Here is a 27,185-nt window from a genome sequence, read left to right on the forward strand (position 1 = left end):
TCTGGGACAGGTGGCTGGCAATGCCAGGCGTTGGCTCTGTGCCCGGCCCCCGCCCAAGGCGCGGGATCAGCCCTGGGACAAGAACTGCCAGTGATCGGGCCGGACAGTTAACATTTGTGTAGGAGCCAAAAGGACGAGCTTCTGAGACGCCCGGGCTCCCAGGACGCACAGACAGCAGGGCCCCCACCTTGGGTTCTGGAGCTGCCCTCATGCGGAGTTCCTCTTTTATCTCGCGGCCTCCGCCGCTACTGTCCCTGCTGCTGTTGCTGTTGCTGCTGCCGCCGCCGCCGATGCGGCCAATCTGGGCCCAAGTGTCCACTGGGGCCGCCACCCGCGGGACCCCGGACGCTCCCGACTGCCCCAAGGCGTGCGCTTGCGCGCCCGGCGGCCAGGCCAACTGCTCAGCACTCGTGCTAGTCGCGGTGCCGGCGGGCCTGAGCCGGCGCGTGCGCACGCTGCTGTTGGATCACAACCGCGTGCGTATGCTGCCTCCGGGAGCCTTCGCGGGCGCGGGCGCTCTGCTGTACCTGGACCTGCGCGAGAACGGGCTGCGCTCGGTGCACGCACGGGCTTTCTGGGGCCTGAGTGCGCTGCAGCGGCTGGACCTGAGCGACAATCAGCTGGAAGCGCTGGCGCCCGGCACCTTCGCGCCGCTACGGGCGCTGCGTTTCCTTTCGCTGGCGGACAACCGGTTAGCGCTCCTGGAGCCAGCGGCGCTGGGCGCGCTCCCTCTGCTGCGCGCGCTCAGCCTGCAGGACAACGCGCTTACAGCGATCCCGCATGACCTGCTGGCCGGCCTGCCAGCTCTCGATGCGTTGCGCCTGCGCGGTAATCCGTGGGCCTGCGGCTGCGCGCTGCGCTCACTCTGCGCCTGGCTTCGTCAGCACCCACGGCCGGCGTCAGGTGAGCTGTCCGCCCGGGGCTCAGGCCGTTTCACGCAGGGCCGGGTTGTGGCTGCCGCCCACCTGACGCCGCGCCTGTATCCCGCAGAAGCCGAAACCCTGCTTTGCGTATCACCAGGACGCCAGACGCTCAGCCCCCTGACCGCCTTTCCCGACGCCGCCTTCAGGCACTGCGCGCAGCCACTAGCAGCGAGGGACCTGGCGGTGGTTTACGCACTTGGCCCTGTGTCCTTCCTCGCCAGCCTGGCCACCTGCCTGGCGCTGGGCTCCGTGCTCACCGCCTGCCGTGCACGCCGCCGCCGCCGCCGCTGCTGTACCGCCGCCCGCCGCCCGCCTAGGAGACCGCCGGATCCCGCTCCCGACGGCACTGCATTCCCCGAAAACCCTGTGAGCCCCACCGCCTCATCTGCCCAAGCCTGAGGGCGCAGCTGTTGCCCCAGGCGCTCCCACACTGCCCGGAGCCCTCGAAACTGCCCAACCCCGTGTCCTTCCTTCACACCCTGCTGGCGACAAACAAGCGACACAGACCGAAAGTTTCGTGACATTCCTTTAGGCATCACCACTGCACACGGCGAGGGGCACACCGGGGCCCCTGGGGCAGAGGGGCAGCGCGCAACTGCGCACGGGCCACACAGGGAAGACACGCGCTCAGACACTGGGAAGGCTGGTCTGTACATGGTGGCAGGCGCGTGACACACCCGAAGCGAAGGGGAGGGCAGGCTGGTGGCGCTCCCTGTGCCCTAGGTGCGGAGCAGGGTAGAAGATTGTACGAGCCAGCATCTGGGGCCCACCGTGGGCTGCAGGTCAACAGAAGGCTCAACCCTGAGTCTGAAGGAGGCCCGAGGCAGCGGGGTGCCCCCAAAGGTCCCTGGGTGACGCTGCCAGCTGGGGAGTCAGGGATAATTGTGGGGAAGGGCAGGGCCAGCCCAGCGAATGGGGTCGGGGTAGGGGGGAAGGGTGTGGGGGGAGGTGCAGCAAAAAGAGGAGAGGGGTGGAGTTAGGCTGCAGAGAGCCGAAGCTGGAGGAGGGGAGACTCAGCCAGCTGGGGCCATGGGCCCCCCTGTGGCTTAGGGTGGTGACTGGGGGTAAGGATGGGGCTGCCATCTCTGCCCCAAGCCCCTCTGCCTGGGGCCACTTAGGCCCCTAGCCCCAATGCTCAGAGCCCCCAGGGCAGATCCCTGCCTCTGCCGGAGCGCCCTGTGGCCCTGCCCAGCCGGCTCAGCTCGGCCTGTCCTCAGCCGCTCCAGTCCGCACCTTGATCCAGCAGGGGCTGCCCGCCAGGCAGCAGGGCGGGCGGACGGACGGGAGGCCCAGGTGGGCAGTCTCTGGGGCGGGTGGGCTTCCCTCAGGCCTTCCCGAGCAGCAGGACTCATCAGTGTCCTTGGCCGGGCTAACTGGGCAGGTGGGCGCCTCCGGGGGCCTCACACCACGGTGCTGACCGAGGGATCTGAGAGGTTGAGCGGGCCCGTGATATCAGTGGGATGGTACTGCTGCAAAATAGAAATACACAGACAAGGCGGCCGTTAGCCCTGATGCCGGGGACACGCGCGGGGCCGGGACAGGGTAGACCGGCCAGCCGGCCGACCGGCGGGCGGGCAGGCGCGGCCTGGGGGAGGCTGGGGGTGCTCCTCCCCCGACCCCGTCGTGTTCCGGGGCTCTGCGTGGCCGGCCGCTGTCCCGCGTCTGTCTGTCTGCGGGGGAGGGGCAGAGGAGGGCGGGCGGGGCGTCTCAGCTCTCCCTATGACGGGAACACAGCTGCAGCTGGCCCTCCTCCCTCTCAATAGCGCGTCGCGGCAGCACTGTGTCTTTTTGGTTTTGCAAAGCGCCGCGTCCACCCCCGGTGCTCTATAAATAAGAACCAACAATCAATACCCGCCGGCCCCTGGCCGCCAGGGATCCCAGCCCTGAGCGCCCAGTGCCACTCTGGCCCGGACGGCCACAGGACAGGGGCAGAGGATCTCAGCAGCTGGACCGACCCCACCCACCCACAGGAGCCCCCACCCAGGCCTCCCTCTGAACAGGCGCCCAGCTCCAGAGACAGGGTGGGAGCTGGGCTGCCCGACCCCGCCCAGATCCCAGTGGGCAGTGCCCCATAGTCAACACTGCAGGAGGGGACCAGCCCCAGATGCCACCTGGTGCTAGGGCTGGCCCCAGAGGGCGGTCCCTGGTGCCCAGGATCAGGCAAGGATTCCACTAGGAGTATGTCCCCAGAAAGGCACCATGCAGGGCTTTGAGCTGTATTTGGGCCAGCTCCAGGCGTTGGCGCTGGTACTCGGTGCCACCTTCTGAAAGTGGCCCATCATCTGCATGACTTCTGTGTCCCCCCCTTTGGCCATCTTGCCCAAGAAGTGCTGTTTCTCCTGTCTGCAAGCAGACATCCTGCTCCCTGATTACCCCTACCCACAGTCCTCTCCCTCCCACTTCACAGCACCCCCTGGTGGGGACCTGGCTCAGACCTTACAGCATAGGTCCTGCCCACATTCCCTGGCCTGGGCAGCCCTGAGGGCTGTGCTTCCACCACGGGCTGGAACCTCCAGTTGCTCACAGCCCTGAGACCCTCACTATGCATGCGTCCTCTCTGTGCCCAGCCCCTGCCTCAGGGAACTGAGCAGCCAGTCGTCACACGCCTTCTTGGGGCATCCTGGTGACTTCGCCCTGGGACTTGGGCTGCTCTGGGCCAAGTCCTATCTGTGTCCTGGAGGTCTGCCCCACTTCCTGTATAAGGGGTAGGAGCTGAAAATCCCAATTCCTCCCCAGGGTATAAAACCCCTTTGGGTGATGCTGCCCATGGGTAAGAGGGCCTTCCTGTGAACTGGAGGTCAAATTGGCCCCTGGGCTGCAGGGTAATGCTGACCCTCTGGGCTCCCTGGGACAGGGTACCTCTAGTAAGGCAGGGTCCCTTTGGGGACCTTTTTCTTTGTACTGCAACTTGAACCCAGAGGTGCTTTACTGCTGAGCTACATCCCCAGCCCTTGTACTTTGATTTTTTTATTAAACTAAGTTGCCTAGGGCCTCCATAAATTGCTGAGGTTGGCCTCAAACTTGTGATCCTCCTGCTTCAGACTCCCGAGTCACTCGGATTACAGGTGTGCTCCACCACACCTGGCTGTGGGCCTTTTTCTTTCTGAGTGCATTTCCAGTGCAATGACAAGCTGCCCAAGGCAGGAGACAGGAGTTTTGGTTCAAAAGGCAGAAGGCCCTGTGAGATTCCTGGGGGTCAGAACAGAGGTGCCTATCAGCATCCCCTTCCGGAGTCTCCATCTGGGAATCTCAGTATCATCCTGGGCTCTGTAGGTCAGGGCTTCGTGGCTACCCCTACCTGCTCTCAGACCCTCTGGGGGCTGCGGCCTCACCAGCAGTGTCCTGTTCAGCTCAGGGGCGGAGCCACCCTCTGGTCCCGCCCCATTCCCCACCTGACAGTCCCCTGGGCTGGGGCCAGTTCCAACACTGGCCCCCAGCCATCCACCCAGCTTGGCCCAGGCCCGGCCCCCAGCCCCGGCCCACACAGAGACCACATGGAGGGTGCGACAGGCATGGCTCTGGTGAGACAGGTGAGACAGGTGTCTGGGGACATCACAGCCACCCCCTCCAGAGCCCTGCAGGGCAGGAGTGAGGGTGGCAGGGCCCTCTGAGGGAGGCGATAGAAACAGGGATGTCACAAAGAAGTGGTGTGGCCTCCTGGCAGGGGAACCTGGGACATGATGCTCTGGGCTCTCGGCTGGGCGCAGCCGGGGTGGTGAGGCTGACTGACTGACCAACAACATGAGACGGCTTCAGGATGGTGTGTGGGTCATGGCATGGGCAGAGGGGTGGGCAGACTAACGTGGAGACACATGGGGAAAGCTGAGGACAGCGAGGGCAAGGAGAGGCTTGAGGAGTCCCGAAGGACAGTGCCCACGTCGGGGCAGAGGGCTGACTTGGGGTACGGGGTTGACGGGGGCAGAGGCACAGACGGCCCGGGGCTAGCAGTGGGAGCAAGGGTGGGATGGTGAAGGAGAGGGAGACAGACATGGGGCGAGGGAGGAGTTGGCGACGTGGGACTGGGGTGCTCTCCCCCTTACCGTGTCTTTGGAGGACCTACGTCTCTTGAAGCTGGATGCCAGGGTGGAGGTGATAGCCCTAAATGTGGCTTTCTTTTTAGGGTCAGGCTCTGCTCTACCACTCTTTCTATCCTAAAATGAATATGTATAAGTGATTAGATGGCTAAGGGTGGTGGCCACACCTGCCCTCGCCTGCTCCTTGGGGGCCGCTGCCCGGCCTGGCTGGCCACTTGGGCCCTCACTCCTGCCTGCCTCTCTGTGCTGGACAGACAAACAATGGCTGGACTTTCGAGGGTGGCCTCTTCTCCTGCCCGAGGTCTCGGGCCAGAACTTGCTTGTGTGGGGCTGGGCTTGAGGGTCCCAGCTGGCTTTCTTCCTGGGTGGTCCGCCTGGCTCCCTGGGTCCCGGGCGGCCCTGGCTTACAGGCGTCCTGAGGACTAGAGGAGCTGCTCAGGCCACACCAGCCCTTCTGTGCAGAAGCTGCAGACCCCAAGGGGCACACATCAAGACTGAGGAAGGGGCCAAGTGCCCAAGGCAGGTGTCGAGATGGAGTGATAGACAGAGGCAGCTCCCAGGATGTTGGCCTTGTGTCTGATGGCCAGCATGGCCCTGTGCCTGCCAACAAGAGCAGTGGCTAGGTCCCCAGGGGACCTGTGGGGCCAAGAGCAAGAATGGGATAGATGAGAGGTGTGGGGCTCCAGCAGCCCCACCCCACAGCCCTCAATGCCAGCGTTACCCCAGGACAGCTCCAGAAGGCACCCAGAGAAAGAGAAGAGATGAGTGAGCGTAGCAGCCAGGGCCACCAGGCTCAGACCTACACGGACCCCTTGCCCACCCAGTCCCAAGCCCCGTTTCAGGTGGTCCGTGGCGGGCCGTCCCACATGCAGCCTTGCCCCTATTGTCAGCAGGTCCCCTGAATTCAGCCTGGGACACCAGGCAGGAGTGAACCAGCCCCATTCAGGTTGCAGTCACGGAGCAGAAGGACACAGCAGGAAAGGGGGTCCCTTAAGTGTGTGGAGGGGGCTTGGGCGCTGGAGGCCCAAGGCACCTGGAACTCACGTGCTAACACAGGTGGCCCGTCTTACCCTGCCTGCTTGCCTTCCTAGGGAATGGGTGCTGGCAAGCGACTGGAGACAGAGGGGTCAGGCAGAGGCTTGGAGTAGGGTGCATGGCCTCCCTCAGCCAGCTTGGCAGTATGTGGCCACCTGCAGGCAGCCCCCTGCCAGTGCTGCCCCTGTGCCCTGGGAGCACTCACCACTGCCCCTGGCCATGGCTCCTAGCTCCAGTCCTGCCCACTGGAGCCAGAGCCAGTGCCACAGCCTGCAGGGATGGAGGAGGGCCGTGGCCAGGCCGAGCCCTGGACGCCAGGCCTCGGAGGGTGGCCGCCCTACCTGCAGGTTCTTCCTCCACACGTTCACTGCGGCGAAGGCCAGCTGCATCTGCTTTCTTCGGGCATCCTTGTGCCGTTTGTAGGCGATCTCAATGAAAATCAGGAAGATCCCAGCCACGATGCCTCCAGCCACCAGCATGAAGACCCCTGTGAGCAGGAATCCGAGCCTCAGTTGCTGGTGGAGAGGCCACATCCCATGGCCTTCCCCATTGTTGGAGCGGCCCTGGAGGGGAATGAAGTGCCCACCTGCCATGTTCTCAAAAGTGAGTGTCGCAGGGGCATTGCTGCGCGAGTCGCATTCCTGATACCGAACCCAAGTCTTGTCCAGGTCTTCCATGAAGCCATTCTCATGGGACCTGGCATAACAGCAGCGGGAGACCAGGATTGGTCCAGGACTGTGGTGGATGGGGTGTGGTGTAGCAGTTCCTGGCCCCTGGGTCAGCAGGGCCAGTGAGCTGCCTCCCAGCGACTGGGCACTGGGGAGGGGGTCCTACTCCGGTGGGGAAAGCTCCTGATCCAGAAGGGAGATAAGCCTCAGGCGCAAGGGCAAACTCACTTGAGAATGGACAGAGAGACATTCTGCTTCCAGGGACTGTCCTTGCGCATGCCAATGCCGAAGCCAGAGCGGAAGAACAGCTCGCCAGTGGTCACCAGGTCACACTTCTGCGAAGCCTCAAACTCCAGCACTGCTGAGTCCCAGATGAAGGCATGGAGTTTGCTGTTGGCAGAAGCAGGGTCACTGGAGTCCCCACGTGTGTGCTCCCCCTGCCCTGCTTGCACGCCCTCAAAACTGGACATTCTCCATGATCATTTTAACTCTATGAGTGGACACCCCCTTTGCCTCTCCCCTCACTGCCCTGTCCCTCCAGGGTGGCCTCCCCGTCAGGCCGCTCACTTGTCCCGCACAGCCTGAATGGCCTCGGCTGCACTCTCATAGTTATGTTTCTCCATGTGCCGATACATGGTGCTCAGCTCCACCTGCCGCCGGAAGTAGATGTCCACCGAGCTCTGCTTCACAGTAGCATAGATGAACTTGTCCGAGGGGTTCCTGAGCTGCACGGCAGAGGGTGGGCTCATGGCTGCTCCCCAGACCCCACCCGAGGCAGAATCCCTCCCCTTCAGCCTCCCATGGCTCTCCCCAGCCTGACTGGGCCTCACCCGAGGGTCGTTGATGCCTGTGATACGCTCCTCCGGTCGGTCCAGGACCAGGAAAGCCGCCAGGTTGGCAGTGTAGGAGGCCACAATGATCATGGCAAAGCCAGCCCACACCATGCCCAGGATGCGTGCGGAGAAACTTCTGGGGGCACCTGGGGGTAGAGGTTTGGGTCAGCTCCTGGAGGCAGGGATGGAGCAGACAGGGACCACGCACAATCTCACCTTCCCCGATGCCGGAGTTGAGCAGCACGCCCCAGGAGAACCACATGGCAGAAGACAGGGTCAGAGCATCCTCCTCCTCCTCCTCGCTATTCACCTTGAACCGGCCAAAAGGGCTGCAGGGCACAAAGGGCAGGCGGGAGAGAAGGCGGAGAGGCAGCCCTGCCCCTCCCCTGTCCAGTTCAGTCTGCCCCAAAGATGGGGATGTCCAGGTCCATCGTGTTGCTCTCACCTGAAGCGGTCCAGCAGATAGAGCATCACAGCTACCACGTGCACTGACAGCCCCACCAGTAGCCACAGTGTGCTCTGAAAGGGCTGCATGAACGAGTCCAGTGTGCTACGGGGTATCTCCTGCAGGTGGACAGATGGTCAGTGCTGCCTGGACTTCCAGTGCCCTTCCACCGCCACCCAGCCCCTGCCCACCTTTTTGACTAGAATGGTCAGGCCCTGGTACTTGAAGGGCTTGGAAAACTCAATGTATTGTGCACGCTCATTGTTGATGGTCAGCGGTGCCACAATCATGTCTGCCTGCCCGCTAAGCAGCTCGCCCATCATCCCATTCCACTCCTTCTTGTTGCTATTGTTCACCTGTGGGAGACAGAGCCGATGTGGTTGGCACAGCTTCTGCGACAGGCGCCCCGACCCTGGATTAGCCTAGCACATCACAGGGGATGGGGGGGGGAGTGGGGGGACACAGGCGGGAGGGTGCTTCTGTTCCAGATGGGCCCCAGCCTGCGGCCCCTCCCACTCCAGGTCCCACCCCCGCCTAAGGCCACGCCTGTTAAGGCTCCGCCCAATCCCGCTTCAGGCTCCGCCCCCACGGCCCATGTGGTACGCCATACCCGTTCCTGTGTGCCGAACTTGCCGTCTGCCACCAGGTGCACCTCATAGGTGAAGTTCATGGTCCGTGCCAGTTTAATGAGCAGGTCAATGCAGAAGCCGTAGCAGCACTGAGGCACCGTGTGACGTGCTGGGGGTTTGAGGGGTGGTCACCGCAGGCTCCCGGTTGCTGTCCCGAGTCCCGCCCCTCTCCCACCTAGCCAGCACTCACGGCTGCCTGGAGACGTGTCGTTGGGCCCAGTGCAGATCACCTTCTTGACTGGATCTCCGTTGACTGTAAACTCCTCCTTGCACGTCCCATCGCTCAGTGTAGGCTTCACATACACGAAGGGCTCCTGGTGGATGGTCACGATCTGGGGGAAGACAAGGCCAGGCCTGGACCACCGGCCCTCTGTGCCACCTGGCATTCCCCTCTTAGCGCACAGCCCCCTAGGCACCGCTCCGAATCCCGTCTACCATCACCGGGGGCGGGCCCTGCCTGGAGCCTTCCCACGAGGTTTGCCTCCCAGCCACACCGGGCTCAGACTCCCGGACCTCGTGCCTGTGAGCATCTCCTCAAACACCCTTCCCTTTTCCCAGGTACTGGGTACCTTTCCTGGCCTCTCAGGAAGGAGACATTTCCCGTTCCCCTGAGCCCACCCCACCCTCACTGTGCCATGAAGACCGTGAAGAGACCCGCAGGGCCTGTCTCTCTCTCCTTAAGCTGTCCCCTGCCTCTCCTGGTCACTGCCTGCTGGAGGCCCACAGCCTATGGCCCATAGCCCTTGAGCTGACCCCCGTCTTCTACCCCTGCCTCTCTCTGGTGCTGCTGTGTTCTGCCAGGTCCTTATCAACCAGGTCTCAGCTTTGTTCTCGCCTCCCTGTCCTTCAGGGACCTCACTCTAGGGATGGGGGGATAGATACAGGTGGGGGGTTGGCTGACCAGGACTCTGGGGGGAGGTGATTTTGGAGTTGAGCCTGCAAAGTGGGCAGAGGGGCAGGTGGATCAGGCAGGACTGGATGGCAAGGGTGGGATACATGGTGTTGGATGGGAGTGGTACCCTCAGCTGAGGTCTTGTCGGGGGAAGCTGGGGGAGGTGGGAGGGCCCAGCCTCACCTCCATAGCAGGCATGGTTAGATTTTTTCCCTGGCAGGGGAGAATTGTGAGCCTTTGAAGTGTGGGCTTGACATACACTTATTTACTTTTTAAGTTTTTTTCATTTTTTTTTTGTTGTTGTATAAGTAATAAATGTTAATACTTTTAGTAAGGCGGGAAACAAAATTGTAGATACCCACTGCACTTCACAGCCTAGATGCAGCCTTCTGACAGTTGGCATTTTTTTTTTTTTTTTTTTTTTTTTTGCTGAACTTGGGATTGAATTCGGGGATGTTCTGCCATTGAACTACATCCCCAGTCCCTTTTATGTTTCATTTTGAGACAGGATCCTGCTGAGTTGCCCAGGCTGGCCTCAAACTTGTGATCCTCCTGCCTCAGCCTCCCTAGTGCCTGGGATCATAGGCATGGTCCACTGCAGCTGCTACCTTCAGTGTTTTGAGTGATACTTTGGACTTTGCAGTGCTGAGTGCCTGAGCTGCAGGAAGACGCCACAGTGGTGCATCCCACTCTGTCATAGCAAAGGGGTCCAGAGTGAGGTCATGGGGCTATCTCCAGGCTGCAGAGGTGGGCACAGAGATCAGACAGTAGTAAGAGACATTTGACAACCTGGGGACACTAGGAGAAGATTAGTTGTGCACATTGCACTCAAGTTTCTGTCTCTGGTGGCCTATGGCACCAGAGGAGCTGGTGTGGCTGAGCATAGGGATGGAACAGCACCTGGGAGGAGAGAGGAGCCATGGGAGAGCCCAAAGGGGCCTACACACAGGCCAAAGGAAACAATGCTCTGAGGGAGAAAGTCAGCCAGAGGAGGGTGCTCCAAGAGCCAGGAGGGAGAAGCCAGCTGGAGCCCAGGGAGGCCTTGTGAAGGGCCAGACAGGACTCGGTCAGTGAGCACTGAGCCAAGGTCTGTGTTGAGCATAGAGTGACCACCCAGTTGTCCCTCTGTCCCCATCAGTTGTTCCCTAGGCTTAACTGGGACTGGGTCAGGATGGGTCAGGAGAGAGCCTGTTGAATGGGGGCTTCCTCTCCTCCCTTGGCCTGTTCTTTACTTCCTGTTGTGCCAGGCATGTGGAGAGGCAGCCAGGAGTGGGCGGGCCCCATGTCCACTTCCTTTAGCTGACCTTACTGCCCTTTCTTCCAGGCCTGAGGGGGTTGGATGGGATATCCTGGGTGGGGATGCTGGGGCAGGTTGGCAGTTCCCACCTTTAGTCTGGTAGACATCTGGTACCCTCGAGGCTTCTCAGTCTCTCCACCTGGCCAGATGATCTTCCTGTCATTAGGGATGACCTGGGGGTGGGAGTATGAGATGGAGGGTGGCCACGCAGGGGTCTTGGCCCCAGGACCCTAAGGCCCCAGCCCCCACCCCCTCATGACCCCCACCTACGTGGGTGCCATTGTAGATGCCCACTTGCACCAGCTTGCGGTTCTGCAGATTCATGATGCTGTAGTTGGCAAACTTCCGGTCCCCGTCCTCATTGAACTCTACACGGCCAGTCACTCCGTCTGCATACTTGGAAGACATCAGCACCCTGGGAAAAGGCAGTGTGGTTCAGACCTAACAGCAGTACTCTTTCTCCCTGGCCTCCTGAGCTGCCCAAGCCACTCCTTCTGCCCCAGTCCCATGAAAGGAAAGATCAGCAGAGTGCAGACCCTCATGCTGAATAATGGACATCATGTGTCTGCCCTGACCAGATGGACAGCATAGCTAGTGACAGCTGAGTGGCTCCTAGATGCCAGATCCTGGGTGGGCTTTTTGTGGGTTGGGACATTTGGTCCTCATAGCAGCCATCCTGGGTTTACAGAGGAGGCAGAAGCCCAGGACACCAGGCCCATTTGCCAGCAAGGTGGGGAGGCTGACAGAGCCTGGCATCAGCTCTGACCACCAGGCAGTCAGTTCCATCTGTGTGTGTGCCCATGTGTCGTACTTATTGGGACATACAAGTGAATGGATGAATCTGTGTGCACATGTAGTCCCCATGTGGGGTGCACACCCATGCGTGTACTTGTGATACACGTGGCATGTGAAGAGTCTGTGTGCCTGTGTGGGGGCTTGTGTGTGTGTGCGCCTGGCCTGGTGTGCAGTCACTCCCTTGGGTCTCTGGGTCTCTGTGTCCTTGGGTTCCTTTCTGACCTCCTGGGTCCCTAGAAACTCCCAGTCCCCACTTGTAGCAAGAGCTGCTTCCCAAGGGCTACCAGCCACTGTGGGAGGCCCCAGGGAGTCTCCGGGTGGGCTGCCCTAGGACAAGAAGGGCGGAGCCACGGAGACAATCACAACTCCAGAGACAGCCCAGGTACGGGTGGCCTTGTTGGGCAGTAGGGCAGTAGCCATGGCAGTGAAGACGGTGTTGTGGGAAGGTGGGGTCAGCAGTGGACCCCGGCCTCCCTTGAGGAGTGGGCTGCTGCTCTGCCCACCTCTTGAAGAGCGGCCCTGTCTTCCAGATGTTGGTGTTGCCCACGCAGCCCCGCGGCGGGTCCGTGATGTTCTCCTTCTCCAGCAGCTCGTGTACCGCCTGGGCCACCACGCCCACCGCGTCACTGATGTGGGCTGACTCATTCTTGCCATTGATGAGCTGCAGCCCGATGATGCCTGCAGGAGGGCGGGCTTAGAGCCTGCGGGGGGCCGCTGCCCCGCCCCAGAGGCCAGACACTCACCATCGGGCGCATAGCGCAGGGCGTTCCCTGAGATCTCGCGCTCCCCCACCAGCCACACGTACCCCGAGCCCGTCATGTTCAGCATAGCAGCCGCGCGGTAGACGGTGGCAGCGTCGTCCTCACTGTGGGGCAGACGGGGCTGACGGGCCAGGACCTGGCCCTCTCACCCAAACCTCTCTGCTTGGGTTCTGCATCTCAGAACCTGGGCCTGCCCCACCCAGAGCCAGGCTGGGAGACCCCTGCGCAGGAGCCTCCCAGGCTGGGTCACTGGCAACCTGCCTTTGGGGCAGGGATGGGATTGGACACCTGCTTACAGGACTGGCCAGGTGCTGGCCCTGGGCTGGGTGGCCCAGGTTGTGAGGGATCACTGTGCACGCCTGCTCCCCAGGCGCTCTGAGGCCTTTGTGGGCCTGCTTTTCACCACACCTCTACTGGGCAGGCATTCACACCCACTCTGTCAGGAGGATTCTGAGGGATACAAGTGGCAGTAAATGGGAGAGTGAGGTCTGTGCCTGGACTGTCCACCCCAGATCTCATGACCTGTGACCTTCTGGACAAGCCAAACCCCTCCTCGAATTCTTCCTGTTCAAATGTGCAAGCGAGAGGACTGGGGTTCCCTGAGTTGAACGCTGGTAGGAACCAGCCCCCAGGGAAGCTGCCCTAAGCATCCCACAGAGGCTGCCAGGCAGAGGAGGGCCAGCTCTCACTTCTGGGGTCTGCACAGCAGCTATGTCCCCCTTCCACCCAGGTCAGGGTGGCTAGGCAGGCCCCACCTTGCAAGGACATGTGGTCTTGAGCTCTTGGGATATCCTCAGAGTTAATTCCCGTGCACAGTGAAGGAGAAGACCCCCTCCCCTGGAGCTAGGCCTCCCTGGACATGACAAGGACTTGGGCCCACTGGGGGCCTCCTGCAACCCTCCACTTGTCAGACTCTTCCCTGCAGGGTCTGAGCCAATCCCAGTAGGGCCTGGACTCCAAGGGACACTTTGCTTTTTTACAACATGGTGCAGGTACAGCAAGTTTGGGTGGATTGCCTGTGGGTTGGGCTGGCTTCACAATGGCTGATTCTCAGCCAGCAGGGGATCCTCAGTTCTCTGAAGGGCCTGCCCTCAATTTTCTCAAGGATTAGCTAACAAAGAAGCACAGGCCCTCAGTCTTTGCTCTAAATGGCAGCGCTGGGTTGATATTGCAAGTAGCACCTCACAGAGATCCAGGCAAGAACATGTGTCAGGAAGCGGGGCAGCCAGCACACAGATCAGAGGAGCCCAGCACCATGCAGGCTGGGGAAGATCCAGACCTGTGATGTGCCACTTGGAGAGTGATAAGCCTTATCAATCCATCAAACCCTCGTCAGACTACCTTATGAAACAGCTGACTTCAGTAGGGGAATTTCAGGAAAGTGCTGATGAGAGTGAAAAGTTTGGGAAGTGATTTCTCTACATCCTACAGAAAACTGACGAGAATTTAAGACTGGCACAAATGGGGTCTCAATACTGTGTTGCTCTCAACAACCCTCATGAAGGAGGAGCCAAAGTGTGACTGATGGCTGGGTTGCAACTCAGCAGAAGAGCACCTTCCTAGCATGCCCAAGATCCGGGGTTCCACCCAGCACCACACACACACAATGGTGCCAGGGTCAAGAATGCCTGGGCTTGCTGCTGCCGGGGCCCTGAGCTTGGTGCTGCTGGGTGGGTCAATGATCCTCTGTTGTGGGACTTTGACTTTTCTGTCCCAAGGAGCCCAGAGTGTGAGCAGAAGGGTCCTTGCCATTCCTGTCAAGCCAGGGGACTTGCCTGGGTTCTATAAGAAGGCCGTAGGTGTGTGTGTGGGTGATAGGTGTGCTGTGTATGCCCATGTGTAGAGCATGGCGTGTATGCAGTGCCTGGTGTGAACATGGTATGTGCACACATGCACGAGTATGTGTGCGAGGGTATGTGTGGTGTACATATGGATGTAGGCATGCGATTCTGTGGGTGCCTGTGTATAAGTGTGTGTGGTGTGTGTAGTGGTACACATGCTGTCCATGTGTGCATGTGTGATGTGGGGCATGTGGGGGTATGTGTGTGGTGCATGTGCATATGTGTACACACATGTGCATGTGTGGTGAGGGGTAGGCACTTGTATGTGAAGGTGTATGGATGTATATGACATGCAGGGGTGTGTGTGAGGTGCATTGTCTGTGTGTGAGTGTGCAGCTTGCACAAGGTCGTGTGTGTGTGTGTGTGTGTGTGTGTGTGTGTGTGTGTCTAGCATGACAGTATCCTCCTCCCTAGTCTGGCCTTTCTCTTACAGCTATGTCTAACAAAATATAGTGTTTTTTATGTTTTTTACCTTGGGATCTGTCAACAGGCCCCTCTTAGCCTGTGTCCCAAGATAGGGAATTACCTGTGGCTGCAGTGGTGGTACAAGGGACCATTTACCAGAGAGAAAACCCAGAGAAAGTGTCCATTCCTCTGCTGTGACCTAGATGAAGAGGTTCCATGGATCAGTGTTACAGGTGGTTCTCTGGTCTGGGTCCTGTTGGTCACCCCAGTTACAAGGTATGGATCAGGTAGTTGAGCTTGCTCTAATCTGTCCACTACCTAGAGGATTGAACTCAGGGGACACTCTACCACTGAGCTTCATCTCAGTCCTTTCTGTTTTATTTTGAGACTGGTTCTTGCTAATTAACTCAGGCTGGCCTGGAGCTTGTGGTCTCTGGCCTTGGCCCCTGAGCTCTGGGGTCACAGGCATGCCCACCAGCCTTCTGTTCCATCACACCCACCAAACCTCCCTTGAATCCTGCGATGAGGAAAAGAAGAGCAAATGGGTCAGAAAATAGGAGTCTGAGCAGGACACAGTGGCATAGGCCTGTCCTCTCAGGTGCTGGGGAGGTGGACACAGGAGGATCACGAGTCCAAGGCTAGTCTGGGCTACTTAGCCAGACCCTGTCTCAAAATAAATAATAAAAAAAAAAATTAAAAGGCTGGGGATGTAGCTCAGTGGTGTTAATTCAGCCCCTGGATTCAATCCCCAGTACTGAGGGGAAAGAAGAAGGAGGGTCAGGCAGGGCTTTCCCTGGGCGGGGCTTACCAGGGCGGGACTTCCCTGGGGTGGGCAAAGCTTGTGCCGGGAAGGGTTTTTCCCTGGGTGGGACTTTCCTTCAGAGGGGTTTCTGCAGCTTGGCCCCCTTGCCTGGACCCAACTTTCATCCTTTCTCAGGAAACCCTAGCCTGCTATAGGTGCCCATAGTTGCATTCAAGGCAAAGGCAAGTGACCCTGACTCTGAGGTCTTGGTTTGCCTCTGTAAAATTCAGAGTGCAGTGGGGAGTCACTGTTGTCTGCCACAGCTCTACAGAAGCAGGAGAGGCCAGGGGCAATATGAGCCCCAGCTTCTGCCTTCTCGCTGGGAGTGGGACCCCCGGCCCCAGTCCTGCTGTCTGGGGAGGGGTAAGTCCTACCTTATGGCCTGAGGAGCCCTAGTTGGCCCCACCTGTCTGTGGAAAGTGGGTGGAGTGCTGCAGGCATCGTGCCAGAGATTTTGTTGACCAAATGTGCAAACAGACCCTTGTCCTGTGACTGGGTGTTGCTGGCCCTTCCCTGCCATAGGACAGCAGGTTGGGTGCGACCCTCTGGGCCTGAGGACCTGCTGTTTTTCTCCACTCCCAGCAGAGCTTTCAGGTTGGGGTGGACAGCGGAGTGGGTCCACCAGGGCCCCTGCTGTCCATGACAGGGCTGCCATCCTTCCCAGGCTTCCTTTCCTGTCCCTGGTGACCTATTCTTTTTATTATTAAATATTTATTTTTTAGTTGTAGTTGGACGCAATACTTTTACTTATTTATTTGTATGTGGTGCTGAGGATGGAACCCAGGGCCACACGTGTACTAGGTAGGTGAGCGCTCCACCGCTGAGCCCCAGCCGCAGCCCCCTGTGACCTATTCTTTCCCTTCCCAGGAGAACCTAGTCATCTGCAACTAGGGCGAGTCCCCTGAGGGACTGTTCCAGAGGCACTGTGTGGGGCTGGCCTGTCTAGGTGCAGCCGGTTTTTCACAGTTCCCTACCTGGTTTCTCATCCTAGCTGCTCTGATCCTTCAGTTGGTAGTGGCGGCCCTCTCCCTGTGTGGGCTTGCCACCTGGGTTCATCTGCCCACCTGCATGTCACTCAAGGTGTTTGCATGTGTGTCCTCCATGAGTCTTGGGATTCCTAAGGGTGGAGTCTTCATCCCTCACCTCAAGTTCAGTTCAGAGACAGCAGGCACATGTGGCTATGGAGGGCAGAGGGCCAGGAGGGGATGGGCAGATGGAAGTGGCCAGCTCACCAGGTGTGGGAGGTGAGAAGGGGTTTTCCTCTGTGAAGGTGTTTTGGAGGCCGAAGCTCACTTTGCCCATGGGTGCCCAGCCCTGGCTGAGGGTGGGCTCCGGCCCAGGCACAGCCCTGAGTGATGTGGGAGGGCACAGTCCAGCCTCACCTGGCAGAGAGGATGATGACTCGGGCCTCCAGCTCTCGAGCCTCCAGCAGCAGGGCTGTCACATTCTTGGTCCCAGGGTCGAACTGCAGCACCTTTTCTGCCTGCGATGTGAGCAGGAGTGTTAGCAGGCAGCTGGGGCAGGGGACATACCACCTCAGTGGCAAGAGGGGGGGCCGAAGCCACTAGGAACCCCAAGGCAGCTGAGCTAGAGCTGCCGTGGCCTGCATCTGCCACCTGTACTGTCCACCTGCCTTCCTCCTTCAGGGTCTGGCCTGGCCTCTCCTCCTGTCCGTTCTTCAGCCTGCTCACCGTCCTGCACTCACTCTTTGCTCTCCTTCTGCTTCCTCTAGCTCTCTTTCCACCTCACTCTTGTCCTCACTTTTGCACTGAGCATGCAAGCTGAAGTGGACCAAGATTCAGGAAGAGACGTGCAGCGGACAGGAAATAAAAAGAGTTTTGGAATGCACCCGGGAATGGAGATGGGGCCGACTTTTCCAAAACCGCGGGAGATCCTCTCAGCTCAGGCCTCATTCCTTAGGCCCCTGCAGGAGCAGCCGGAACCCAGCAGAGGCCAGGTGGGTGGGCTCCCTCCCAGGGTTCCTCGAGGAAACCCTGGGGGTCCTGGAGATTCGCATGCACTTCCCAGAGAGCAGCTCCTCCTGCGGCCGTGTCTGCCTCGAGGATGCAGGCCAGGGTCACAGCAGTGGGCCGTGGGCACCCACGCTGCCCACACCTGCCCTCTCCTGCCTGCCTGCTGCTGCCTCACGACCTGGCTGTCCTCACTGCTCAGGCCTGCGGCTCGGCACAGCGGGGCCAGACAGAGGCCCTAGTGGCCAGGAGCCGCAGGCCGGGGCTGGCTAGTCGGTGGGTGGCGTGCACGTCCATGCATATATACCTTGGGTCCGCGCTTGTTGTCATAGGACAGTTGGTCGAGGTTTTCATAGTTCCTTTTTTTACTCTGATGAATAATGTGCACAGAGAAAATATGCAGACACAGAAGAAGATTATAAACGGTTGAAAATGACGGCGCTAAAGCAATCACACCACCTCCTCGGCACGTCTGCAGACGGGCACGTACCTGGAGCTCGCAAACACCGAGGCCCTGGACGGGGCTGGGGCCGGGCTGGAACTGGGGACGGAGGGGCACGGGGGCGGGGGCCACAGAGGCTCCTGCCACAGAGGCTCCCTACCACAGAGCTGTGCTCTTGGAACGGTTACTCTCAGGAGGAAGGGAGGCCCTGTCCGCATCCACTCTTTGGGTCCCACCTGCCACCCCCACCCCTGCCATGCACCTGCTGTGTGGCCCCAGCAGTACCCACCCTGAGTAGGGAAGAGCAGCCCCTGGGGCACTGCCCCATGTCCCTCCCACTCCCCCCCATTGTCCTCCCTTCTGCCCCTGAAGGCTGAGGTGTTCTCTTTTCACTAACTGGTGTGCCCACGCCCAGCAGCCCACATGTGCACCCAAGAGTGAGCAATATGAGGTATGTGTGCATGTGTCCTTTCGGGGTGACATGTGTCCATGGGCATCTGCATGGGAATCCTCGATGGGGATGGGGAAGGGGGAGGGCCAGGACTGACCGAGCACATGTGTGTGCCAGGGAGAGTGCACACGAAGAGGACCCACTTGTGTGTCCAAGTGAGCATGCCCTTCCCGGACCACATGGAGGTGTGTGGAGGCAGGTGGAGTTTTGATCTTTCCAGGGAACTGTGGTGTACCTGTGAACATGCAGGCAGGTGGCTGGGCACACAGGTGTGTGATTATGGAGAAGCCTATGTGGCCGTGGGTGGGCATGCCAGGAGGGGAGATGCCTACGGGTACAGGTGGGCCCTCCGAATCTGTAGCCAGCCCTCCCTCCCAGACTTAGCAGTCCCCCATGACAGGACCCCCAGGACCCTCTGGCTCTACCTCTGGCCTCACCCCCACCCAAACCCTCTAGTTCCTCTGGGGGCAATGATGCCTTAGGGAGCCCAGGTTGCACTAAGTGTGGGGAGGCCAGCTCTGACTTCACAGACAGAACACGCCCCATCCTGTCTGGCTCCTGGGACTCCCAGCCTGGGCCTCCTCCCTCCTGCCTGACCCCAGAGTCACAGGCTCTGCTCAGTGCCCAGGGTTCTGGGAATGGGTGGAGGTGACCCCCAACCAGATCCTCCTCAGGCTGGCCACAGGCGTGGCAAGGCAAGAGGGGTCACTTAGACCCCCAGAAATCCTGGCTCTGTTCTCTGGCCCTCTCACAGAAGGAGGGCTGGGCTGGGCTGGGCTCTGGTTGTCAGTGTGTTCTGAGGTCAGGATCTGATTGGTCCCACAGGCATGCAGAGCCCGGCCCTGGGGGGCGGAGGTGGTCCTAGTGGGAGTGCCACAGGCAGGGGTAGGCTGCCAGGTGTTGGTGGGTGGGGCTTTGGTGAGGGCAGCAGTGAGTGGCTTCCGGAGGTAAGGACATGGAATGGATTCCAGTAAGAAGTGGGATAGAGGGGCTGGGGTTGTGGCTCGCTGATAGAGCGCTGGCCTACATGAGCGAGGCACTGGGTTCCATCCTCAGCACCATATAAAAAGTAAATAAAATAAAGGTATTGTGTCTAACTACAACTAAAGATAAAAATAAAAAATAAAGTTTTTTTAAAAAAGAAGTGGGACAGGTTCTTTGGGAAGGGACATGGCAGGGTGACCACCACCCTGGTGAGCCGCCCCAGGGCAGAGGTTGGGACTCGGACTGGTGGGAGGGCAGGCTGGCTGACTTTCCTGGGGCGAGGGGACTGTGGGCCAGGCCGGCGGAGGGGCGGGGCAGGGGTGTTTGCGGAGCTCCAGGTGGTTCAGCCCTCGCCCCGCAGGGACTGACACGAAGGAGATTTCGACTAATGGCAAAAGCAAGTGAAATGAGCCGAGGACAGGCCGGGGCGGGCGCCGCCAGACGCGGTGGTGCTGAGCATGCAGGATGGAGAGAGAGGTGTTCACAACGAGCCACAGACACGGCGCGGCCCGCCTGCTCCTGCGCGCCCCGGGCGCCCCGCCGGCGGCCGGGCCTCACCTTGGATTCGCGCTCCTCCAGCAGCGTCTCGAGGCGCTTCTGCGCAGCCCGGCCCTCGTGGTCATCGCTGACCAGCAGGATGATGTGGTTCCAGCTGTAGACGCGCATCATCTCGAACCAAACGCTCGACTGGTGCGAGTAGGGCGGCACGGTGCGCAGGAAGCTCAGGTGGATGCTCTGTTGGTGGCAAAGGGTGCTGAGGCCATCGCAGGGGGACCTGACCTGCCTGGCTCGGGACCCCACGTCTGCCAGCTTCTGCCTCTCAGACTGGGGACCCCAGTCTGCCACTCTGCCCTCACAGCCTGGGGGACCCTGCTAACCTGGGGACCCCCCCATCTCCCACTCTGCACTCACAGCCCTGGGGGACTCTTCTGACCTGGGAACCCCATATTTTCTACTCTGCCCTCACAGCCTGGAGGACCCTGCTAATCCGGGGACCTCACATCTCCCAGTCTGTCCTCACAGCCTGGGGGACCCTTCTGACCCAGGGACCCCACCTCTCCCACTCTGCCCTCATAGCCTGGGGGACAGTCCCTACTCCACTGTCCTCACATTTCTCCTCCCCCCTCCCCACCTTTGGTCTGAGAAGTGGAGGATGGTGTCCCCAGCAGCAGGCTGACAGATTAGGTCTCTGTGAAATTGTTCCTGGGGGAAGCTCATCACCTCCCCAGAAGCTTGCTCCCTTGAGGGACACCTCAGCTCATAAACTTCTAGCTAATGTGAGCATCAACATGACCCCACTGGGTTGCACATGGAGTCTGCCAAATTCCAATGACTATTTATTAGGAAGTCTTCAATCTCAGGACAAATGTCTCTTTCAAGTCCAGAGGCCCTGACTCCATTGTACACTATGTTGTACAATGTTGTACCTGTTGTACGCTAACTGCCAGGGGCTCTCTGAGCCTGTCCACATGAGCACTGTCCCTTCTGTGTCCCTGCAGCCCAGGCTGAGCTCATGGTCTTCTCAGGCTCTGGGCTCCTTGTTCATTGTTCCTTTGTGGTGGCCTGCAATAGTGCTTTGAAGTACAAGCATGATTCCTGTCTTTGTGACATGGTGTAGGCAGCTGGTAATTGGGGTTCTGCTGGCTTATGTGCTGGGCCCAAGGCTGATTGTGGTTGGGACCATGAGGGGCCAGGCTGCGGCAGTGAGGTTTGGCCCCCATCTTTGGCCCGTGGAGTTGACCCTTGGTTGGGGTCTGGCTGCCCCTGTCTGTGGAGTCCCTTCTGACCTCTTATTGCTGCAGTTGCCTTTTTGGGTGGGGCCATTTCTTTCTCTGCATGTGAGGCATTGTTGCCAAGGAGGGGAAAGAGGCAGCCGGCAGAGGGTTCCAGGATGAGTCTTGCTTCTTGTGGTCGTGGGCAGGGTGAGGAACAGTTTGTTTGCCTCAGTGAGCAGGGTTCAGAGCCCAGGAGGAGTGGCTGTTCCAGACTCTGTGTGGACCCCTCTCTCTGGGGTCCTCCTGGACGACCCTCCTCTGGCCCAGGGAACCCTTCCCCTCACCTGAGAGGTGGAGGCTTGCTGTCCCCAGCAGCATGCTGACTGGGGCTCAGGTCTCCATGACATTGTTCCTGAAGGCAGACCCACCCCAGTCCTTTCAGACATGCCTGGGTTGCTCTCTGCCTTAAGGCAACTTGATTGAGAACTGTGGGTTTGGGGCAGGAGGAATTTGGAGAGGACAGGAAGGCCTGGAAGTCCAGCTACAGAAACCAGCCCAGCCCTCTGGACTGGGCACCAATACTCTGGTGAGTGGCCTCCCTGGTGTGTCTGGGGGTGGCCCTGTGCCTGTGGGGGATGAGTTGCAGGCTGTGGTGCCCTTAAAGCCTCCCAGCTGGTGGGACCTCCCAGAATCCTGGCCGACCAGGTCTGCATGCCTGGTCAGTCCCTGTGCCTCTCTGGGCTGCAGCACCCTGTAAAGCTGGCTGGAAGGCCTCTCTGCCCTTCCTGGGGCTGCTCCAGGATTGGACGGAGACCTGACCCTGTCCTGTGGCTGAAGAATCTCCAGGATGCTGAGACGGGGTGCCTCCACCCCCAAGGCACAGAGCCTTCTGCCATGAGCTACCTGGTCTGTCCACCCCACACCATTTCCCACCCACACCCTGTAGTGAGCAAGGCTGGTGACCATAGCACTCCTGAGTAACCGCCTTCTACCCAGGTGGATCTTCCTCCTGGACGTCCACCCCTCAGCTCTCCCACTGCCTCCTGCAGTCTCTCTGTCCAGGAAGCCTCCCGGCCCATCCCTTCTCCAGCCCATGGGGCCTTCTCCTTCCCCAGAGGGGGTGCTGTTGGCACCTTTTACCCCAGTAGGCCACCTGCCTATGCGTAAGACTGCAGGGATACCTATGTGCACAAGCATGTGTGTGGGAGGACCAGGTGCCTGTGGTATACGGGGTGCTTGTGAATGTGGACAGTGTGTGGAGGTGCCAGAGCACAAACCCCAGTGCACAAGTTGAGTGGGTGAGTGAGTACAGTGTTTGGAGGTGACAGGAGACAGAGTGTGGTGCAGGCGTGGACGTCTCTGAGTTCAGGTGTGAGTGCATGTGTTGCCTGGAGGCTCCTCCAGGGTAGTGGAGCACCCTGCCCTGCCCTGACCCAGTGCTTGGTTCCATCCTGTGTGGGGCAGCAGCCAATGGCCCTGGGCCATGCAGGGCTGAACATGGGGGCCAGAGAATCACCTGGGCTTACCTTGTCTGAGTAGATGGACATGCGGGTGGTCAGCCCCAAGACGGGGATGCGGTAGAAGCCGGCTGTGTAGGAGACAGGCGTGGGAGTGAAGTGGTCATTGGGAGTAGGTGGGTGGCTAACTAGGATGGCATAGACCTGTGGACATAGGAGAGAAGGTCAGCTCCATGGGGGACCAGGGGCCTACAGAGTCTGGGCCTGGCAGGTGGTGTTATTTATGTGCAAATAACCCCAGATACCCAAGAGGCTTCACCATTGGCAGGTCATATGAACCTACCATAGAGACTGGTCAAGCAAGACTCCAGGTGCCAAAGGGACACATGCAGGGAGCTCCAGAACCTGCCCATCTGGCCCCTCAGGCCCTGGCCCTGCTGACGAGGGACCCAAGGGGCTGCCCTGAGCATGCCAGGAGATCTGGGTGGGGGAGGCCTATTCTCAGGTTTCCCTGGGTCTGCTCATGTCCTCGCCCTGAGCATGGGGTGCACTGGGTGGCCTGGGGGAGCAGCTGGACCTGCATCATGCTGACATGGACACCCACACCAGCCGCTGAGCCTCCCCCTGGTCAGAAGTGGTTAGAGCTCAGGGTCCAGCAAGGCAGGTGGCCCTGTAGTCTGTATGGGGCTGTGGGGCAGTTCAGCCAAGGGCTGCCACTGAGTACTGTGGGCCCTGTTGCTAGTGTCACCAGGAGCTGGGCATAGGGTGGCATGACACAAGCCCATTCCTGACTGAAGCTGACCTCATCCCTGAGGACAGATCCAAGGTCAATGGCCCCTAGAGCAGATGTCCCCCTCTCCTCCAGGTGGCAGGAGGATGCTAGGGCTCCCTGTCACTGTCACATCTGAAGGGACCATGTCTGTCCCCAACTACCTGAGGCTCTGGAGCACAGGTCCTCCAGTTTCTCAGAATGGGGACAGGGTGTCATGCACCTGCCCACATAACTGGGCTAGGGCTGCTGTGCTAACAGTGCCTGGCCCATCAGGTGCTCTGTGAATGACAGCTTCTCCTGGCCCTGGCTGCTGAGCAGGCCCAGGCCCAGGAAGGTACGCTTCAAGGGAGTGATGGGGTTCCCTCAAAGGGCCCTGCCTGGAACCCCTGACCGCACCCACCCACATCATCATCCCAGGTAAAACAGAAGCCACTGGCCACAAGTGTCTTACCCAGTACTGACCTTGGCCTCCTGGGCTAGAGCATGGGGGGTGACTTTTGAGGTGAGGGTGTCCTGCCTCTGAGCTACGTCCCCATCCCTTTTTATTTCTTCTTTTGAGACAATGTCTCATTAAGTTGCTGAGGCTGGCCTTGAACTTACACTCCTCTTGCCTCAGCCTCCCGGGTCACAGGGATAACTGGTGTGCACCACCACACCTCTGGGCGGGGGGCTTCTCAGAAACACTCTGGCATGGCCTCTGCATGGGGCTCTCAGACTGATACTCCCTCCCCCATCTTCATCTCCAGTCAGCACCCAGAGGTGCGCAACAGAGCAGCAGATGGGTGTTTGCATGAGCAGGGGTGCACATGTGCTGTGTGGGGCTGTGCAGGAGTTCATGAGCACATGCCAGGACATGTGTACCTTACATGCTCAACATGTCTGCGCTTCTGGTGTGTAAGCACACAAGTCATGTACATATTGTGTGCCTAATGTGTCTGTATTTGTCTATGTATGTAAACACATGTTTGTATGTGTACCTGGGCATGCCAGTGTGTCCACAGATGTGCTTGTGTGTGCCAGTAGGCACGTGTGATCGATTGTGTAACACCGAGGTGCCTGAGTGTGTGTTCCTGTGGTGTGTGTGTATTTGTGAGCATGCGTGTCCATGGGTTGGTGCTTCTGTCAGGGAGCACGTGAACAGTGCTTGGCCCAGTCTGCCCTGCCTCTCACAGGAAGGGCTGCATTGCAGTGATCCTCAGGCTTCATTGAAATTCTACAGGCGACTGCCAGGAGCGGGTAGCTCCAGCAAAATCTGGGGAGCGGCATCCTCCCCCACAGTGCTAGCTGCCGACAGCTCCCATGCTGTGCCCAGAGCCTCTCACATGCGCAGTCCCCACTCCCACCCCCGCAAGCACATTGCTCCCACACCTGGGATGCTTCCCCTTTCAGGCCTGTGGCAGGGGCAAAGGGAAGGGAGAAAGGGAAAGAATCAAGGAGCAGAAACAAAGATGGCCCCAGGCCCATCCTGTTCAGAGACCTGCAGCGCACCTCTGCCCAACTCCCCAAGCGCCTGGCCCCACACTGACATCCAAGAAACAAACCACCCAAATTGGCCACAAGTCTGCACAGGAAGCCCCAGAGCCCTTCTGGGGACCTGCCAAGGTGGCAGGTAATCAGTCTGGGAGCCAAGATGAGGAAGCCAGCAGACCCTGGTGTTTGGTTCCCAGTGAAACTAAGAAACTAAGAAACTAAGAAGCCCAGTGGCTTGCTGCATTTTCTTAAGGGGAAGGAAGGGTTGGGGAAAAGGAATGAACCCGGCCAGTGAGAGGCAGGAGAGCGGGAAGGAGGGGGCGGCAGGCACCTGGCTGGAGATGAGGTCCTCACACACCGACAGGGCCATCTGGATGGCATTGGGCTTGTGGGTGACCGAGGTGGCGTTGAGCTGGATCTTCCAGGAGCCGTGCCGCTTGTTGGCCTGGTTCACGGCCTCGCGGAACATCTGCTCGTGCTTGCGCGTGCTCAACACGGCACCGATGTTGACGATCTTGGGGTCGCAGGCGGCGCGGGCGAAGGAGCAGGAGAAAAGCAGGGCGAGTGTCAGCAGGTGCATGGTGCTCATGGGCTCCGGCCACCGCGGGCCTGGTTCTGAGCAGCACGAGTAAGGCGCCCTAAGTGTATGCCCCGCGGGGTGCCCCTGCGGTTCGGCTGCCGCCGGGCCCCTCGGGCGGGGGGCGCCGGGTACTTGAGGGCCCGCCCGCCGTCCGGTTGTGCGGCGGGCGCTGTCCGCGGTGCTGAAGCGGGACCCAGGGCCGCCCCGAGCGCCGCGCGCGGGGAAGACTCAGCGAGGACTGCTAGACCCGGTCCCGACGCTGCGGAGGCTGCGGCGACTGCGGCATCTGCGGAGCTGCGAGCGGGACCAACGCGTCCTACCCCTCCCGCCGCCCCCGCTTCCCGACGCGGAGCCGAAGGGGGCGCCTCCCGCGACAGAGCGTGCGCCTGCGTTCGCGAGAGCACTAGCTGCGCGCGTGAACCGGAGCGCCCGCGTCCGCGCGTGTGTGCGCGCGTGTAGGAGTCCAAGGACAGCGACTGTACTGTCTCGAGCCTGCGGGCGCCGAGCTGTAGAAGGTTAAAAGAGTCTGTGTGACGTTGTGCACCTGTACCCTTGCTCGTCTGTAAGCATGACTGGGTGTGTGTCGTGATGGTTTGTGTGCGTGCGTGCGTGCATGAGCCTTCACCCATAGTTCATTATATTTTGGGACCTAACTCTTACAGGAAGGAGACCCGGGGTGTGGAAAGGCCCTAAGCCATGCTTCTGGGGCAGGGACCCTGGGGCTCCCCTCCACCCAAGATTCAAAAATGTGAGAGAGACCTCATGGGCTTCACCATGTGACATAAAATCCCTCCAGAGGATTAAGAATAGAAGGGGTGACAGTGGCTGCTCCATCAAGCAACCATACCTTCTAGGAGAGTCTTGGGACCTGGATCCAACTAGCTATGAAGACACCAAGGCCAAAGGGAGCTGAGTAGTCGGGACTAAGTTAAGACATGAGCATTACAGGGGCTCCAGCATGCCATGTTTGGTTTAGGCATTGCCCATGCCCTGCATGTACTCCACACTGGGTCCCCAGCCACTCTTCTGGTGTGTCAGGACTCCCTTCCCAGACCCTCCCTTGTCCCTCTGTTCCTTGTGATCCTAATTCCCTGTCCCCATCCAGCCCTGGAGTGTGCTTCCCCCTCCCAAACTCAAAGGACAGATGAAGCTCCGCCCCCTGCTGCTGACATCACTGTTTCCAATAGCAACCAAGGATTTTGCACATTCAACTGCAAAAGCCCCCAAGGGGGACAAAGCAGGGTGGTGTCCACATCTAAGTCTGTCTGAGCAGTGCAGTGGGGAGAGCTAGATCCCCCTCCAGGGTCACACTCTCTACTCCCCCTCCCCCATCCCCCCACTGTCATCATACTCTGGAGGAGAGGAAGGGCAGGGGGACCCTGGCATTTGCCAAGCTCCCTTTCTTGGCTTCTCTCTCAAATGCAAGGGAATAGCTGCCGGGGTTGTGTGCATGCATCCTGCTGCGAGCTCCCACCCTGCTCTGTTCTGGGGCTGAGGAACACAATGGAAGGAACATCTAGTGCCTTGGGACCCTACTGTTCCCAACAGCACACATGGGGGTGCTCAGGTCCCAGAGTCAGCCCCACCCGCACAGGGTCATGTCCATCTCTGAAGTCTGTGGCCTCTGGCAGGTCAGAGCCTGGAGGCTGTGGGGATGGCCTGGGCTCAGGCAGTTCCAGGACAGAACGGAGGTGGGGGTGGGGGGAGGGATCCTTCAAGGGTCACCTGTTCATCCCATTCCTCCAGTGGGGGCTGGAGGTGGCTCGGACTGGCACTGAAGAGCTTATTGCTGATATTTCAGAAATCTGTCAGCCAGTTGCTACACTTGGGAACGTGAAATTAGCCATGGAATCATTTATACCAGGGGATTCATCAAACCCTACAAATCAGGGCTCCCCCTCCTTTGGAGAGTCAAAGGCACCACCTCTCCTGCAGAAGGTCCTCAGTATTTGTTCCAAACTCCTTGGACAGGTCCCCAGTGGTG

At 59.7% G+C, this 27,185-nt stretch overlaps 2 protein-coding genes across 9 annotated transcripts; one reads left to right on the forward strand and one right to left on the reverse strand.

The window, feature by feature from the left end:
* Positions 1–209: 209 nt before the first annotated feature.
* Positions 210–1,435, forward strand: Lrrc26 (leucine rich repeat containing 26). The gene is made up of 2 exons (XM_076842996.2): positions 210–903; positions 991–1,435. Exons 1-2 carry the CDS (start codon positions 210–212, stop codon positions 1,320–1,322), a joined length of 1,026 nt encoding a protein of 341 aa, XP_076699111.2. The 3' UTR covers positions 1,323–1,435.
* Positions 1,436–2,323: 888 nt separating this feature from the next.
* Grin1 (glutamate ionotropic receptor NMDA type subunit 1) lies at positions 2,324–25,210 on the reverse strand. 8 transcript variants are annotated; one of them, XM_076842998.2, is made up of 21 exons: positions 24,953–25,210; positions 22,449–22,583; positions 19,766–19,942; positions 17,638–17,700; positions 16,743–16,843; positions 12,295–12,416; positions 12,055–12,229; positions 11,027–11,171; positions 10,846–10,929; positions 8,758–8,899; positions 8,549–8,676; positions 8,130–8,294; positions 7,939–8,057; positions 7,710–7,822; positions 7,491–7,639; positions 7,228–7,385; positions 6,889–7,050; positions 6,579–6,688; positions 6,334–6,479; positions 4,964–5,074; positions 2,324–2,392 (listed from the first exon to the last, which is right to left on the reverse strand). In XM_076842998.2, the coding sequence occupies exons 1-21, from the start codon at positions 25,208–25,210 to the stop codon at positions 2,324–2,326; spliced, it is 2,832 nt and encodes a 943-aa protein (XP_076699113.1). The 8 variants fall into 8 exon arrangements, with proteins under 8 accessions (XP_076699113.1, XP_076699115.1, XP_076699117.1 ...); XM_076842997.2 differs by lacking the exon at positions 2,324–2,392 and adding an exon at positions 2,631–2,747; XM_076843000.2 differs by lacking the exon at positions 17,638–17,700.
* Positions 25,211–27,185: the final 1,975 nt, after the last annotated feature.

Source organism: Callospermophilus lateralis, chromosome 2, assembly GCF_048772815.1.
Source record: "Callospermophilus lateralis isolate mCalLat2 chromosome 2, mCalLat2.hap1, whole genome shotgun sequence".
Lineage (NCBI taxonomy): Eukaryota > Metazoa > Chordata > Mammalia > Rodentia > Sciuridae > Callospermophilus > Callospermophilus lateralis.